At 53.4% G+C, this 17,670-nt stretch overlaps 2 protein-coding genes across 11 annotated transcripts in view; both read right to left on the bottom strand.

Annotated features, from left to right (window-relative positions):
* Positions 1–12,759, bottom strand: part of Numbl (NUMB like, endocytic adaptor protein) — a 24,246-nt gene extending 11,487 nt beyond the window's left edge. For both annotated transcript variants that reach the window (XM_004647977.2, XM_004647978.2), the window contains exons 1-6: positions 12,539–12,759; positions 9,183–9,267; positions 7,500–7,639; positions 6,355–6,429; positions 6,185–6,259; positions 4,545–4,685 (exon numbers count right to left, since the gene is read on the bottom strand). In XM_004647977.2, the coding sequence (XP_004648034.1) occupies positions 4,545–4,685; positions 6,185–6,259; positions 6,355–6,429; positions 7,500–7,639; positions 9,183–9,267; positions 12,539–12,562 (540 nt within the window). In that variant the 5' untranslated portion in view covers positions 12,563–12,759. The remainder of the gene's footprint in view (positions 1–4,544; positions 4,686–6,184; positions 6,260–6,354; positions 6,430–7,499; positions 7,640–9,182; positions 9,268–12,538) is intronic.
* An 867-nt stretch (positions 12,760–13,626) lies between these two features.
* The window catches only part of Coq8b (coenzyme Q8B), a 22,335-nt gene continuing 18,291 nt past the window's right edge, over positions 13,627–17,670 (bottom strand). For all 9 annotated transcript variants that reach the window (XM_023708242.1, XM_023708243.1, XM_023708241.1 and 6 more), the window contains 2 exons: positions 14,879–14,965; positions 13,627–14,405 (listed from right to left, as the gene is read on the bottom strand). In XM_023708242.1, coding sequence (XP_023564010.1) covers positions 14,103–14,405; positions 14,879–14,965 — 390 coding nt within the window. In that variant the 3' untranslated portion in view covers positions 13,627–14,102. The remainder of the gene's footprint in view (positions 14,406–14,878; positions 14,966–17,670) is intronic.

The following is a 17,670-nucleotide window of genomic DNA, read 5'->3' as shown; positions in this document are numbered from 1 at the left end:
CGGTCCCTGTGCTTCGCTAAGCTTGTTCTAAGTAGGTGCTTTAGACCACTGAGCCATCTCACCAGCCCTGGAGGCCATATATCTGATAACACTCTAGTACCTATTCTAGGACACATAAAGAATTCTTACAACAAAAAGAAAATAATCCAACTAAAAATAGGTAGGGGCTGGGGATATAGCTCAGTGGTGTAGTGCTTGCCTGGCAAGTGTGAGCTCCTGAGCTCAATTCTGAGGGATCCCCCAAAATAAGAAAATAAAAAATTAAAAAAAGGATAAAGAATAGACTTTCAAGAGCTGGGTGTGGTGGCATATATCTGTGATCCCTGCACTCCAGAGGCTGAGGCAGGAGGATTGCCAAGAGTTTGAGGCCAGCCTGGGCTACACAGTAACTTTAAGGCCAGTCTGAAGTACATAACAAGACACTGTCTGAAAAAACAAAATCTCCTCCACCCCAGAGGGGAGCGGGGAGGAAGGGAGGGAGGGAGGACGGAGGGAGGAGGGGAGCGAGGGATGGGAGGGAGGGAAAGAAAGAAAGAAAGACAGACAGATAGACAGACAAGGTCCAGAGTTTTTGAGTTTGATCCCCAGTACAAACACCATCACTAACAATAACAACAATATCAAGAGTAGGTAAATGTTAGCGGGGGAAGGCTGGAGGAGGTTAGAGGTTCCAGGAGCCTTGTGGGTGTGTGTGGAGGGGACAGGGAGGGGCAGCTTCATGGACACAGGTCCTGGGGTGGAATGTTCTGGAACTGGACAGAGGTGGTGGCTGAACATCACTGTGAACGTACTGAAGGCCACCGTATTGTACAATGGGAAGTGACTAATTTATGGGAATTTCACCTAAAAAAAAACACATTTGAGGAATCCTGGGAATCCTGCTGCTGCTGCTGCTGCTGCTTACAACCACAGCTGAGCAGCAAGAATTTGCTCTTGGGGCCGGGGAGATGGCTCAGTGGAATAAGCTCTTCCCTGGCAAGCGCAAGGTCCTGAGTTCAATGCCCAGTTCCAAAAAAAAAAAAGAATTCACTCTCCACCTCGCTCACCACCCTGCTCTATCAGGAGCAGATGGCCCTGCCCTTCCCTACCTTCCAGGCTCATCGGCAAAGGGCTGCACTCAGTTCCTGTTTACTGAACACTTAGTACCCGACCCAGTGTAGAGCCCTTTTTTTTTTTTTTTTTGGTACCGGGAATTGAACTCAGGACCTCGTGCTTGCCAGATAGGCGCTGTGCCGCTGAGCTACATCCCTGGCATGTGTAGAGCTTTGGGTGTGATCACAACACACCCTTCCACAGGGAGCCTGTGGCTAGCCACTGCTATCATCCCCAGAGGGAGAGGCCACCGGGCCACAGACCCCACAGAGCCAGGAGGCTGGACGCCAGATCCACACCACCAGCCGTGTTGAGGGTGTTTCCTGAAAACAGCTGCAAACAATTTCCGGCACTGCACATGCTTCCAGAACCTTCCCCTCCCTTGTCAGAGCTGGGGTCCATGCAGTCTTCCTCCTCACCGTGCAAGACCTCTGTGACCCACTGGGCACGGCAGCACAGGCGCCATGCTGGGTGCTGTCACAGTGAAGCCTCAGGGCCATCATAACTTCCTCCCGGCAGGCTCCCAGTTTCTTTCCTTCTCTTCCCCATGTCTCCTAAGACTCATTTTGGAGCCATGAGCCTGAATCTCCATGCCCAAAAGGGCCCAGGAAGGGCCAGGGATGTAGCTCAGCAGCACAGTGCCTACATGGCAAGTGCAAGGTCCTGAGTTTGATTTTTGGTACCAGAATAAAGAAAAGGCCCTGCAGAGAGGTCCTGAGACTACAGGAGGACAGACACCAGCATGAGAGTGTCTGGGAAGCCGGAGCCATCTCGCTGGGCCTTCCCCAGATTCCCGATTTACTGAAAGCACGAGAGAAGAAATGAATGCAATTTTAAGCCATGAAATTTTGAGATGCTTTGTTATGCAGCAACTGGGTGATTGATAGGACCACGACCCCCCTCCCCCCGTGCTCAGAAACACCCGTCACCTGGGTTTCTGCTGTCTCTGCACCAGCCTTGGCAGGCACTGCGCAGGACTGACTGACCCACACCACAGTCTCAGATTTCCTTTTCTCCTCTGGTCTCCGCTCTGCCCAGGGGGTACTCACCAGTGCAGCGAGCTCAGAGCTACTGGGACAGGAGCTTTCCCAAACATGACAGGAAAGAAGATGGAACTGGGGTGGAAAGTGTTAGGGTGTGTGATGGAAGGGCTTGCGTTCCTTGTGCAGCACTGGTTCTCATACCAGCACCCCAATATCCCTGTGAGGACCTCCTGTGAGTCAACCTGAGGGCTTCACCCCCTGGCCAAGGGAAGGACGGTGCCAGGCTGGCTCCATGCCCGTCATTAGAACCTGACTCTCTACTGAGGCATCCTGAAGAAGCTGCCCACTGTGGCCGGGTCCCAAGGCCGCCTTTCTGCTCTCCCTTTTCTGACACTCCATGTTTCTGACTACCCATCCATTCTGTGAGATTCGTCATATTCTTCTATTAATCTTTATTTATTTATTTATTTATTTTTATCTTGTTTGAGACAGGGTCTCACTATACAGTTCAGACTGCCCTTGAACTCACTTATGTAGCTCAGGTTGTCCTCAAACTCATGGCAATCTGCTTGCCTCAGCCTCCTGGGTGCTGGGGTTATAGGTATGTACCACTATGCCAGGCTTCATTCATTCATTCTTTGTTTCTTTTCCTTTTTCTTTTTTTTTTTTTTTTTTATCGGTACCAGGGATTGAACTTGGGACCTTGTGCTTGCCAGAAGCTATATCCCCAGCCACCTGGTTTCTTTCATTAATCATATTCTGGGTTTAAATCAGCAAGATCAGTTTCTATTGCTTACAACCAAGAACACTCCACAGTGTAGGAAAAAAAAAAGACTGTGGCTTTCTAGCAGAGTTGTTTGGAGTCTAAGTTCTGAGTTCAGGGTTCAGGGCAAAATTAAAATGACATTTTCAGGCCAGCCAGATAGCTCAGCTGACGAAAGCACCTGCTTAGGCAGGCGCAGCGACAGGGGTTCGATCCCGGGCATGCCATGCTGACCCCAACCCTGGGGCATGAGGAGCCAGCGATTGAGACTGAGTGTGGTGACGTGCACCTATAATCCCAGCACTTGGGGTCTGATCTATGTAGTGAGCCCCTGTAGACCCCGCACTAAATACATTTTTTTTTTTAACATTTATTTAGTGTGTGTGTGTGTGTGTGTGTGTGTGTGTGTGTGTGTGTGGCCAGCTCAGCCCACCAGGGGGCGCAGCTGGCTGGCATGTGGTGCTGGGGGATCGAACCGTGGTCCCTGTACTTTGCCAAGCTTGTTCCAAGTAGGTGCTTTAGACCACTGAGCCATCTCTCCAGCCCCTAAATACATTTTTTTTTTAATGGTATGTTCCATCATCTTTCTTTTTTTTAAATATAGTCCGCTGTTTATTTATTACATTCACTTTTTTTTAGTGTGTGTGTGTGTGTGTGTTTGTGTGTGTGGCCAGCTCAGCCCACCAGGGGGCGGGGCTGGTTGGCATGTGGTGCTGGGGGATCGAACCGCGGTCCCTGTGCCCTGTCAAGCCTGTTCCAAGTAGGTGCTTTAGACCACTGAGCCATCTCTCCAGCCCCTAACATTCTTTTATTTTTTATTTTTTATTTTTTATTTTTTTCTTTATCAGAAACGGGGATTGAACTCAGGCCCTTGCACTTGCTAGGCAAGCACTTATTCTAGTGAGCTATCTCCCCGGCCCGTTCCATCATCTTTTGCAGCTAGGGATGTCCAAGTGACTAGATACTGTGCCATTCCTAAGAAGGGCCAAGGTTGCTGTTCCTTGTGCTTCCTCTGTGCTGACTGGGATGGAGACAGGAAAGCTGCAGCGCACGCATTCATCTCGGAGCACGAAGGAAGCCACAATAGATGACAGGAACCAGGCCCCCAGTGAGCACAGAGACGTCACACCAGTGCCACGCTGCCTGCCTCTGGGCTTTCTTTACAAGAAACAAACATCTATTTCACCAAAACCACTGTTATCTGGGGATTTTCTCAGTGTCCTAACTGTGCGAATTTGGAAGAGTGCTCTGGTTGCTTTCATCAGATTTTCAGAAGGGAGCTGACCTTCCCCCTAAAACACTAAGAACTATGGGCAAAATGTACTGAGGCTGAACAAATGACAGATGCTTTTGGAGTATTATTTGAGAAGGACCCAAGGGAGTCTGGGGGGAGGCACGAAACTCTCCATAACTTGATCTAGGTAGGGTTTATGCAGAAGCGAAAGTTCAGAGCTGTGCACCGACAATCTGCATGCTGAAATGCGTGCACCAGGAGCTAGGAGGGTAACAGCTTTCTCTTGCGTGCCCGCGGCGCACTCCTGCACACTTTGCATTGCCCCACTCAAGTCTCCCAAGAATCCTCTAAGTGAGAAACTGAGCGCACTCATTCCTGGGCACAGAGGACCGAGCCTACTCTCTAGTGCATGCAACCTGCCGGGACCCCCGGGGCCACGAGGGAGAAGCACATCAGTTTCAGCTGTACTCACGGAATCCTTGAGCGCCAGGAAACAGTGGCAGATCCAGCGGCGGGTGGTGCCATCCCGGCAGATGTAAGAGAAAGCCTTGTCCAGGTTGCGGTCAGGTGCACAGAAGGAAACTTTCTCAATGGTCTGGTCCACCAACAGGTCCTAGGAGGGCCAGGAGGCCAAGAGTGGTGTGAGCCATTCCTCTATTTTTTTGCGGAACCAGGGATTGAACTCAGGCCCTTGCACTTGCCAGGGAAGCGCTTATTCCACTGAGCCATCTCCCCGGCCCCTTCCTACACATTTTATTTTGTGCAGTTATTTTTTTGGTGTTTTGAGACAGGGTCTCGGTATATGGCCACGCTGGCCTTGAACCCACTATGTAGACTAAGCTGGTCTCATACTTGAGGTGATCCTCCTGCTTCAGCCTAGAGTGGCGTACACTACCATGACCTGCCATTTTTATTTTATTTAGAGACAAAGTCTAAACTGCCCAGATAGAACTTTTTTTTTTTTTTTTTCAGAACCGGGGATTGAACTCAGACCCTTGGGCTTGCCAGGGAAGCGCTTATTCCACTGAGCCATCTTCCCGGCCCTCCAGATAGAACTTGATGTTGTTCCACCTCAGTCTCTCTGGTAGCTGGGATTACAAGCATGCAGTAGCACACCTGGCTTGTGTACTGTCCTAAAAGGGTAAAGACGCGATAGCCATAGAGGTAGTGGAGGGGCACACTGGTAGGCGGCTTCCAGTTCAGATCCATCATGAGATGGGGACAGCTAGAGACACTCAGGGTGCAATACCAAGACACGCACAGATGAGCTGGGGCCTAGATGGGGAGGCCAGGGGCTTGCAGGAGCCAGGAAGAGGTGCTTGATTCAACTTGCAGGGAGCCAGATAGAGCTTGCTAGAGGAGGTATTAGCTATGAGGAAAGGCAGGGGACAGTCCTCAGGCCAAGGGCACTGCCTAGGCAGAAATGGGGAAAACTGTTCCGCCTGAGCCCAACTCTTAGTGCACCCAGTCCCTTCTGGGGCAATCTCTGGCTTGGGACTGGGACAGCAAACAGATTCCCAGCTCATGACCCCACAGACATTCTGCTGGACACACTAAAAATGAACACGCTACCTTGTATTGGTCTGATGCGGTGGGCAGCATTTTAATCAGCTTGCAGTACTTTTTCATTTGACAGCAGGGTCTTTTCTTTTGTTTTCCTTCGTGGCCAGGCTCGGCCCGCCTTGGAGGTGGGGCTGGCGTAGCATGTGGTGTAAGGATTGAACCAGTCCCAGCACTTGCCTAAGCAGGTGCTTTAGACCACTTAGCTATCTTGCCAGCCCAACAGGGTCTTTTCTGAGGTCTGCTTTTTAGATGAGGGACCCAGGGCCCCAAAAATTACATCTTATGCCCTGCACCTCCAGCTGGCGAGAGGGCCACTCCAGGCTCTGCTCTGACCCTCTTGGCACCAGCTCACAAATAACCCTGCCCTCATTCCTCAATTAGGCTAATGCAGTGAACCATGTTGTTGTAGGGGCACACAGTGTCATCCAGAAGGTCCTGAAGGGAGGGCCACCCCAGGGTCGAGAGCTGGGAAAGGGGTGTCAGTCCCAACCTGCGCAGGGTGAAGACCTCGGCCCGCTGAAGCTCAGGCCACCCCCACAGGCCTCCTACCTTGGTCTTGTCATCCACCACACGGAGCCCATCAGCTGACACCCACAGGACAGACTTCACAGACTTCCGGCCCATCTGGAGTGGGAGTGGGGTGGGGACAGAGTGGCCTGGTCAGCGCTGCCTCTGCCCGGCCGGCCTTGCCCCATCCCTGGTTCTTGCCCCTCACGTACCGCCTTCAGCTTCTTCACGGCATCTTCACACACGTGCATCCCCCGGGACTCCTCCACCTCCACGTGGCCCAGATACTTGGGTCGGGGAAGAGGATGGGAAATAAGCAGAGTGATCAGTAATTCTCAGTGTTCCCTGCTCAGTGCCATGCGCCGCTCTCAGCACATCATCATGGGTAGGAGAAGGAGGATTAGTTCATTTATGGTGAATCTCAGTTCTACAGCTGGGTAGCACATTCCCGGCCCAGTCACACAGATGGCCCAGGTATGGTGGTGCGCACCTGTAATCCCAGTAGTCTGAGAGGTTGGGGCATGAGGATTGTAAACTCAAACCCTGCCTGGGAAGTGTAGACTTAGCAAGACCCTGTCTCAAAAATAAAAAAAGGTCTAAGGATGTAGTTCAGCGTGAGGCTCTTGGTTCAATCCTTAGTACTGAGAAACAAAACAAGAAAGAAGAAAACAGTGAAGCCTGGTGTAGTGATCTCTGTTCTGCTATATTTTTAGGCTTTAATACCACACTGCACCAGGCATGGTAGTGCATGCCTCTAATACCAGCACTGGGAGGCTGAGGCAGGAAGATTTCTAAAAGTATGAGGCCAGAGTGGGCTACACTGTGAGTTCAGGGCCAGCCTGAGCTATACAGCCAGATCCTGTCTCAAAAGAACCAAAAAAAAAAAAAAAAAAAGACTGAAAACAAGTAAACAAACATGAATATTTGTCTCTATACCTAAGAGGTAGTCTGGGACCACACCAGGCTGTCCTTGACCCCTTAACAGCAGTTGGAAAAAGTATGGGCCAAGCAGGCGCTTAGTCCACTGAACTATCTCGCTGCCCCCCGCAACTTTTTCCCCTCTGATACATACATTTTTTTTTTTCTGTTTTCCAAGTACTGGGGAATTCACACAGAATTACTCCTGTTTTTTTTTTTTTTTTTGAGACATAAATCATCCAGTTTGTAGTTGATTTTATAATCCTTCTGCCTCAGCCTCCCAGACTGCTGGGATGACAGATGTGAACCATCATGCCTGCCTCCACAGGTGACGTATCCTCTAGTCGGCTAAGTGGGTCCCCATCTTGCACAGGTTCTCAGAACCCTTCCGCGATTCAGCCTGGTTCCCAGGCTGCCCCTGGGCCACCCACCCACTCACCCTGACCGGGAAGCTGCATGTGCCCTTGCGCACGGCGTCCTCATCCGCCTGCCACTGGTGTGGGCGCGATGCCTCAGGCACATAGGCCGGTTTCCTCCGCCGCAGGCTCTGTCGTAGCTTGTTCATGGTGCCCGCCCCGTCTAGTGACAAAGGACAGCAGTGCCAGTCAAGTCAGGACTAGAGATCGCAAGGTTTGGGGCTCAAGGAGTATAGAGTTGGATAGTATACCCAGAACGAGGTTCCAGAACGAAGCAGGGGGTGGGGGTGGGGGTGGGTCATTGGGTCTGGGTACATGGCGTTTGGGGGACGCGGGCAAGCACAACATCAGAGATTCAGGAACAAGGGGTTTGGAGCAGAGTGGAGGAAGCCATGGGACGAATGCTTTAGGGATAAAGAAACTGGAGCTAAGAACGACAGGAACCAAGAGCATCCAAAGGCTTGGAAGTCAGGATGTGGGAGGGCATAGGCCTCAAGGGCGGGAAGTCAGGGTCACAAGGTGAGTGATGGCTTCCGGGTATGAGGGCCCCAGGGCAGAAGCTTGCTATCTTCCTGCCTCAGCCTTCCAGAGTGATGGGCTCATTTACTGTTCCTTTTTTCCCCTGGAACCAGGACTCAAACTCAGGACCTTTCCCTTGACCCATTTACTATTCCTGATGACTACTGTCTGAGAAGGTGACAGCCACAAGACCCTGCCTGGGCTGCGGGGTGGTGCACACCTGTAATCCCAGCACTCTAGAGGCTGAGACAGAAGGATCGTTGGGAGTTCGAGACCAGCCTGGGCTACAAAATGAGTTTAAGGCCAGCCTGAGCTGCATAGAGAGACCCTGTCTCAAAAAGATAAGACAAAACAGAAAACCCTACCTGTGTCCAACAGGGTAGCTGTTGGTGGGACTGTATGGCTGTGGCTATTGTTTGTGAAGCTGAGTCTATGTCAGAGTCTGTGGCTGTCATTGTAGACAGTGAGGCTGGGAGTGCTGTCTCTAGTCTGTATGCAGTGTTCCACCGAGGAGGGTACACAAGAACCTGACGCTGCAGTCTTGGAAACTGTGTTCTCGGTGTTATTTGTGGTGGCATAACTTGTCTGTAGAGTTCTAAGTATTTTTCGTGTGACAGTGCAAAAGTGTAGCACTTTTGCAGAGCCCAAGCCCATGGTTATTGTTTGTAACCAAGACTGTACACAAAACTGTAGCTATTGTCTGTAGAAGTATTGGTTTGTGTGTGTTGTCTGGGAAAACACCCTCGTGTATTTCTTGAGTGTGTGCATCCGACCTGTGCCTGGCTGTGTGAGAACCTGTACGCTGTCTGGGAATATGTGTGCAGATCCATCCTATTGGTGTAAAGGAACAACTACTTAGCACATCTTGAAGTGTGACTGTCACCGCATTAACAAGTGTGTGTGGCTCTGAAAGATTGTCACCTGAGTGTGTCTAACTATGTCTATGGATGGGTGAGGGTCTGGGCATGTGAGCCTGGGACAGTATGCTCCTGTGAGACCCACAGTCATAGCGAGTGCGAGGATGTTGGTGTTGTACGTGGATGAGGAGATCTTGATGGTTATGAGTGTGTATTTGAGGGTGCCACTCATGAATGCAGTTAAGCCGGTGTGATGGGACGGTTCCGATCACACTAGGCATACCATACATCCTCCCCAAGGCCCTACTTATTCCCAAGCTGGTCACTCACCTGACTCCGTCCTGAAAGTTTCAGGGGGCCCCAGGGCCCCACAGGGGGCTGGGGGCAAACGCTGCTCAGGCCTTCTGGGTCCGCCCTGCCCAAAGGAGGAAGGAAAAAGTGAGAGGTTTGGGGCGGAGTTCAGTCCCCTACTCACCTCTCACTCCCTACCTTGGACTTCAGCCAACCCCCTCCATTTCATACTCCTTGGTGAGAGCCCTGGTTGTCATAGCAGCTGTTACCAGGGAGACCAACCATCTTGTTCTAAGGGCCCAGGATGGAGTAGGTGTGTTTGGGGGGTAGGCATTGCTAGAGATGTGCTGGCCTCAGGAGGCCCTTAATACCCAAGGTGACAATGTGAGGAGAGTGGCTCTGCTGTCCATCCCTGCCCAGGACTACGCACAGACATATACTCCACATGCGAAGCCAGTGCACGTCCACGGTTGACTGTAGCAGCGCACACATAGTTACATACAGATGCGTAACTTCAGGTCACACGGACGCAGACACAGTCATGGCTGCCATTGTAAACATTGGGCCACATGTCCATGTACGCAGACACACATAGTTCTACCACAGACTTTTGTCCATGCATGTGTTGAGTGCCCCAGCCTGGCTAGGCTTCACCAGACACCTGGTCAGCCAGTGACCGATATCTGGTCATTCTTATCAGCCAAGTACAAAGTGCTTGGCTCAGGCACAACCGCACGGGCTACATACACAACCACACCCAGTGACAGTTGTTTCCACAGGTGGCCATCCAAGGGGCCCACATTACAGCCCCTTCCCCCCAAAGGAATCACATCCAGTCATAGTTCACCCATTTGGCCACCTGTAAGCACCCATTCACACACTGACACAATCACAGCTACACACACTTGTCACAGGTGCCTACTGTGCTGTACACTGACATCTGGATACACAGAAGTGGACTGACACACATTTGGTCCCTCAGAGCCCACACAGCCACTGCTGTACACTGACACACAACCTCAGCTGTGTCCACTTCACCAACACACCTTGTGCAGTCACACATCCAGTGTTAGCTGCTCACATTTGGTCACCATTTCTGTTACACAGTCAGTGCTCTGGGATGCACAACCACATACAGAGATCCTGAGGACCTTGGCCCAGGCGTGAAAAACAGGAATAGACATGGATGGCTCAGGATGCAACCACCCAGAGAAAACAGCCCCAAGCATGGCCACCCTCAGACACAGCCACACACATTCCAGAAATGATCATGTATGCATAGTCAAGAGCATCAGTGTCCACATTACCCAGCCATCTGTCACAACCAGTGTCCCATCCACAGCTGTACCATGCCACAACATCACAAACACAGTCTTTCTTCCTGCAGACACACAAGTCACATCACCAAGTATGTGTGGCCCCAGGGGGACAGTCACAGCCCCACCTATACACCTAAAATCTCACACACAGTAAGAGTCAGTAGTATAAACAGAAATGCGGTGACCTGGACAGAGCATTTATAGCTGCTTTACGCAGAAGACGGGGTCCCCAGCAGAGCCACGTGTACCATCGGGGCCATCCCAAGATCCTAACACAAGTGGGCTAGTGCACACACACACACAGATGAATGTACAAGCATGCACAGGAAAATCGCCACAGACACATGTACACACACACACACAGAAGTGCCTAGACACATCCATAACCTGAGTCACACACAATAATCCTTCAGAAGAGCCAAGGTTGCAGACACAAGTCAAATACACAGCACCCCCCCAACACAAGTGCATAACCCAAGTCACACACACACAGAGCTGTAAGTACACGGTCACTCAGAATTACACAGCTAGACATCATTTATACAACCCCAGTCACACACATGGAGCTGGGGATACACAACAACTGCCACACACACTGCCATCAGGCATTTCCAGTCACACAGGCACAAACTGACTTCAGATACAGTGGCTGTCACACACCCAGAGTTGCACAGTACTGTGTCACACACATATATAAAATCAACTTAGACACAGCATTCGCAGTCCCTGGGAGCAGCACACATGGATGTGGAGCCATCAACACAACCCCACTTACATACAGCCACAACTCCACCCATCCCTTCAGTCAGTCACGTACATGCCCATCTCTAGACTCAGCATACTCCATCACATACCAAGGCACACAAACACAGGGTCACAAAAGACATAACCCTAGACAAAGTCACACAATCACAACTATGCATCTGCCCAAATACCGACAGACTAAAAAGTGGAAGGTTTACACAGTGAGCAGTTGTCATGCACACACACACTGCCACACAAATACTGGGACCATACAGACACCACCACAACAGCCACAGCACACAAATATACAACACAGTATTCCTCCTAGTCTCCAGCTGCAGTACATGTGTACACACAACCACAGCCTCACAAACGTGGGGTCACATTCCTAGCCACCTCCCTGTCTCTTGCTTCCCACCCTTCTCTCTAGGTACCACACACAAAGCCGCCCGTCACCACCACAGATGCTGCAGACTGACAGGGTTGCACTGGGTCCCTGGGGAGCTGCCCCCAGTCCAGCCTGAATCCTGGAGCCTGGGGGGCCAGGTCGGGTAGGGAAGGCTGTGCATTGTCTATGGGTAGGTCCTCTCTTGGACAGCTGGGCAGCCAGCCCAAGGGACAAAGGAGGTGACCCAGAGGACCTGTGCCCTGAGACCCATGACCAAGGGGAGAGGAGGGCTTCTAAAATTCTCATTTTATTCAATGGAATGGGGTGGGGTCCCAGGCACGGGGAACCTTGTTTGGAGGAGATGTGCTTGGGACACCGCCCAGGGACTGGAAAAAGGCTATGCCCATGACGTCTCTGAGGCCTAGAGGCAAGCAGTGCTTGGAGTCCCTCCAGGCCTAGGTTTGGAGGGGAAGCTGAGCTGTACAGAGGGACCCCATGCTCAAGTCCCTGCCTAGGGGGGTTGTTGTGGTGCTCAGAGATTTCCCCCACTCCCCCATACCCCGGTCGGGAGGGACAGGGATTGTGTCTGGAACCGCCTCCGGGAGGCCTTGGCTTCATATGGGGTCTGTATCTCGCATCCGGTCCCCAAAATTCTACTTGGGAGTTGTACCTAGAATCTCTGTACCCCTGTTCTTGATGGGGGAGGGGGTGTCTTGCGCCCAGGATCCCTGTGTCCAGGCGCTCGGCAAGAGATGACCTATGCCTGAGATCCCCGTCTCCCGGCTTTGGCTCATTGGGGACCTGTTCTTGGACCCCCACCCGGGACCACCCTCTTCAGCATTGGCAGCCTCTCTCCATCCGGGAGCCGCCGCCGCCTCCCACCCTCCGCCACATCAGCAGCGGCGCCGCCCCCCACCCTGAGCCCCCTCTCCCGCCCTTCTCACGCTGGCCGCCGCGCTGCGGGACATTCAGGGCCCGGGCGCCCCCGCCTCCCGCGGCCCAGTTGGGCCCGGCTTCCTGGGTGCTGCTGCTCTTGCTGCGGTGGAGACGGCGGCAGCTCGGTCTGACGCGGGCCGGGCCGGGGCCGGGGCCGGGGGATGGTGCGGGATGCACGCGCCCCAGCCAGCTCCGCTCGCTGGAGGATTCCGTTCCGGGGGCGGGGGAGCGTCCCTCCCGCCTCGGCCCCGCCCATTGGCCCGCCGCCTGCTGCATATGCAAAAAGAATCCGCCTTTTCCAACCCACAGACCGCGCCCACATACAAAATATAGCTCCGCCTTCTCCGGCGCGGCCACCGCCCCGCCACGCCCACTGCCTGGGCCTTGGGAAAGCGTGCGGTTAGCTTAGCCGATTTCTTCCCGTAGGCTCGTTGCGGTGCGGTCTCAGTTGTCTTTTGTGACCCCTGACCTCAGATCCCGTTCAGTTCCGGAAGAACTGTATTAAGAGGCGCCTTGCAGGTCCTCGTCCCCAGATCTCTTTGCTAACCCCACGGTCCTCCCAGCCGGGCGGGGGCGGGCAGAAGCGGTGACGAGGCACTTTTTGCAAGGCAGGGGAGGGGGAGTGAACAGACCCCGACCAGGAACTGGATCTCATCAGCTGGGGGCCGGGGCCGGGGCACTGGGCTGGGACCGAGGCAGATTTCTGGCCACTGCTGCGCCCCCCTCCTCCCTCACCCAATCCAATGGGTCTGGCAGAGCAGCTGGCAGGGGCATCAGGATCCATTAGCAAAGGCAAGGTGCCTGGGAGGATGGGGAAGGCGCCCAATACCGGGAGGCCGTGTGTGTGTGTGTGTGTGTGTGTGTGTGTGTGTGTGTGTGTGTGTGTGTGTGTGTGTGTGTGTGGTGGGGGGCGCTTCTCAGCTGCCACAGCCTTTCGAGCAGGTGGTCAGCACGTGGGGCTGGGGGAGGAGGATCCCGGCAACAGATGGCCCAGGCAGGGCTGGGACTGTCAGACTAGGGGGCTGGGGGAGGGGCGACCATCTGCACCTGGCCACCCAGGAGCTCCTCCCCCTCAGCGCAGAGAAAAAGAGCTGGGGAAGGGGAGGGTCGCTTTTATTCCAGAGGGAAGGTTCAATCCCCATTCCCACTCCAATACACAGAGTCTGGGCCGGAGACAAGGCAGCTGGTGGAAAAGTAAGGGATGCAAAGGTGAGGCTGCATCACCAACCATCTCTTTTCCCTTTCACCACCAGATCCTGGGAGAACAGAGGAAGAGGTGAGTCAAAGGCTCCCTCCAATGTTGTCAGATATGTTGCCCAGTTCCCTGGCCTGGAGTTCCTGGGTGCCCACTTTGTAGTGGGAGCAGCTGTGAATTGGGGTACACTAGCCCCAAGGTTCCTGAGATCCTGGGCCAAGAAGGGGAGCTAGGCAAGACCAAGAAGCCTGGTGGTAGTGGGGAGTCCCCAGGCCAGGACTGGGAAGTATAGGAGGTATCGCAGCAGGGGATAGCCTGCTATGAAGCTGGAATCCCTAAATGGAGGCTGTCAAAGGGTCCACGGGGAGGTTCTCCGGTCAGGAGGCTGCGGGCAAAGGTTGTGCCTGGCGACTGGCCCAGTATCGGTGGTAGGTGTCCTGGAAGAGGTCCCGGCAGGCAATGTGGGCGTGGAGTCGGGCACAGGCCAGGAAGGCCCCTGCCAGCTTGCGGTGCAGGGCATAGGTCTCTTGAGGTGGAGGGCGCAGCCGGTGCTGCAGCAGCACTGGGATGAGGTTCTGTATGCGACGGGCAGTGTCCCCTGCCCCAAAGTCATAGGGACCAGGGGCAGCAAAAGGTTCCCCCAGGATCATCACTGCCTCCACATGGGCATCGGAGAAAGCCTAGGGATGGGGACAGCAGACACGCCGAGATGGACATAGTGCCCTCCACTTGTCCCAGAAGAGACAAGCAGTCCTCAGCTTCCTGCAGCCTGAGTATAAACACAAGCTCTGGACTCCCTCTATCTACCCGTTCCAGAGCCCTTGGCACACAGTGGCTCCCTCTTACCCCCAACCCCATGGGCCCTAGCTTCCTCTCAAGAGCCTCCTAAACAAGCAGCCTCCTCTCCCTAATGGGATCCTCTGTGCCCATTAGCAGCAACCCCTCTAGAAGACATGAGTAGTGTCTGTTCTCCCACGTTTCTGGAATACTCAGGCAGTCAGGCCCACTGCTCCCCCTCTTCCCAGGATAGGTAAGCATCCCCCACAGCCTCTGTTCTCCCCAGTAGAGACAAGCCCCATCCCCTACTCCCTCCCCAGTTTCTTAGTAGAGACTGGCAGCTCCCCAGTCTGCTACCTTCCCAGTGTCACCCAACCTTGGTTTCAAAGCCTGTGAGGAATTTAAGATCCTGGGACTTCTGCAGGACACAGTCTCTGTCTCCATCAGCTGCAGCCTTCACCACCTGGGGAGATGGGGGTGGGGCAGGGGTCGATGGCCAATCAGGGATCAAGCAGGGGTTTCTGGCTGAAAAGAACCTCCTGGACCAACTGGGATCCACCTGTTTTCCTGTAGCTGGGCATATTTTCTCTTGCCTAGGAGCTCTTCCCTTCATCTGTGTGTGTATCCCTCAAGACTGTCCTACAGCTTCAGGTAGAGGTGGTCAGGGGCACTGCCCACCTGGTTGGAATGCAGAGCTGTGTGGAAGGAAGCCACCTCGGTGATATGCATAGAGGAAACTAAGGGTGAAGGCTGCTGAAGGGCCCAAGCATAGCTGGACAAGGCTGTGCCTTGGTGAGCCTTACGTTAGCAAATTAGTGTGCAGAGCTGAGCACTTCAGCCACACACCCCCAGCCTGGCCCTATCCCCGGCTCTGCTGCTGGCTGGCGGTGGCAAGACAAGGCCTGGACTAGGCAAGCTGCTTTGCTCCTGAGCCTCTGCTTTCCTTCTCATTTGAGAAATGGGGTTGGTGAAAGTCTCTCCCCCATGTGGTTGTTGTGAGGATAAGGAGTGGAACCTGCGGAGCATGCAGCATCTGCCCACAGAGAAAAAGTACCATCAATATCGACAGCATGAGCTACTCTTCTGACCGAGAGCTACATGTGCAGGTTCCCACTGCACTGAAGAGGAATGGGCTGAGTGGGGGCTGGAACTTGGTCCAGCCCTTACCTGCTGTGTGGCCCTTTCTTTGGCAAGGGAGAATACAGAATTAATCAGGCAGCTATGTTCTGTCTCAGCTCCCCTGTCCATGCCTGTCTGGCCATCTGTCAGGCCTTGATCCTTAGGGGCTCATGTGACATGGCTTTTTAACACTGGAAAAGGCCAAGCAGGATGTTCCAGCTATCCACACAGGTCTCGGCTTTGTGTCCCGGGTGGGCTGCACAGACGTCACTGAAGGTTCCTGTGTGTGATGGAAGGTACCAGCTCCTCCTCCTCCCCCATCTCAGGGTGGCACCATCAGGTCTTAGGGCAGAGCTCAGGGCCTTGTTTGGGACTCTTCCTTCTCTCAGTTCCCAGCCTGTTAGCTCTCATGAACTGTCCAGCGAGCTTCCCTCCCGGCTCCCTGCTCTGTCCCCTGCAGAGCCTCCCTGGGTTCACCACCCTTTGTCTTAGAGACCACCTGCTATCCAGAGGGGGTTTTCTAATTCTAAGTCCCTCACTTGCTTGAGTCCTTTCCACAGTTCCTCAGGGGATGGGGATAAAATACCAGCTGCAAAGCATTCTAAGGGCCTCAGAGTGATTTGGCTCCACGCAGACACCCTGCCTGCCCAGTGTGAACTCGGATTTCCTTTTGGTTCTGGAGGGTCCTGCCTCAGGCAGTGCTGACATCCTCTGGAGCCTGTGGGAGATGCAGCCTGTTTCATGCCTAACTCTAGGCAAGAACCTGCATTTACCAGCACTGCCAGGGCTTCCCATGCACATTAAAGTTTAAAAGCTCTGTGCTAATAAGACTGTCCCTTGTTACCGCTTGACCTTTGTACGCATTTATCTGGAATACCCTTCTGGCCTCCTCCTAATTGGTGGTCTTCATCCCTCAGGTCTCAACCCATGTCTCCTCCTCCAGGAAGTCTGTCCTGACTGCCCAGCCTGGGTCAGCCCTCTGCGCTCTCACACGCCCCTGCCCTCCTCCCATCCCAGCTGTGACCCCTCCAGGTCTGTACTGTCTTCTCCCGACACAGGACTGTGCACTCTATGATACAGTATGGACTTGAGTTGAGCCCAGGTCACTATGTATCCCTGCATTGTCCAAAATAGGGCTGGGCACAGAGATGGTGTCACTGAATGCTTGAGCTGATGCTTCTATGATTAGAAGACCCAGGCTGAACAGGAAATGGTGGCACATACTATCATTCTTAGAGCCCGAGGTGGGAAGACTGCAGGCTTAAACCCAGCCTGCGCAACTTCGTGAGACTGTCTCAAAAATAAAAAAGGCTGGGCATGTAGCTCAGTGTGAACGCTCTGAGCTCAGTCTCCAATACCATAAAACAAACACCACCAATAAGAAAAGCCCTGGGAGGGGAGGGAAGGGAGGGCATGGAGATGGCTCAGTAGAATAAGCGTTTCCCTGGCAAGCACTAGGGTCTGAGTTCAATCCCTGGTTCCGCAAAAAAGAAGAAAAGACCCGGACTGAGGGTACAGCCTGAACCAATCACTGAGGTGAGGTTCTCTGGGACACACTGACCCCAATGAGTAGGAGGCAGGCGAAGCAGGAAGGAAGCACTTGCTGAAGCCAGGGCTTCTGGTGGGCTGCAGACTGCACCTTGCAGCCCTCGACCTGATGGCTCTTATGGATTCCAGACCTGGACTACCCAACTGTGACTCCCAGGTCTGCCGGGATCTTGGCCAACCTCTCTAAGCCTCAGTCATCTTGTGTGTAAAGTGGGGCTACAAGCCAAGTGTGGTGGTGCACGCCTATAATTCCAGCATTTGGGAGACTGAAGCAAGAGGATCACTGTGAGTTTGAGACCAGCCTGGGCTACGTAGTGAGTTCAAAGCTAGTCTGAACTATATAATGAGACCCTATCTCAAAAAAAAGAAGAGGGGGGCTGGTGAGATGGCTCAGTGGTCTAAAGCACCTACTTAGAACAAGCTTAGCAAGACACAGGGACCACAGTTCAATCCCCCAGCACCACATGCCAGCCAGCCCCGCCCCCTGGTGGGCTGAGCTGG

Source organism: Octodon degus, unplaced genomic scaffold, assembly GCF_000260255.1.
Source record: "Octodon degus isolate 3935 unplaced genomic scaffold, OctDeg1.0 scaffold00344, whole genome shotgun sequence".
NCBI lineage: Eukaryota > Metazoa > Chordata > Mammalia > Rodentia > Octodontidae > Octodon > Octodon degus.
This window is presented reverse-complemented; position numbering and strand designations above follow the sequence as displayed.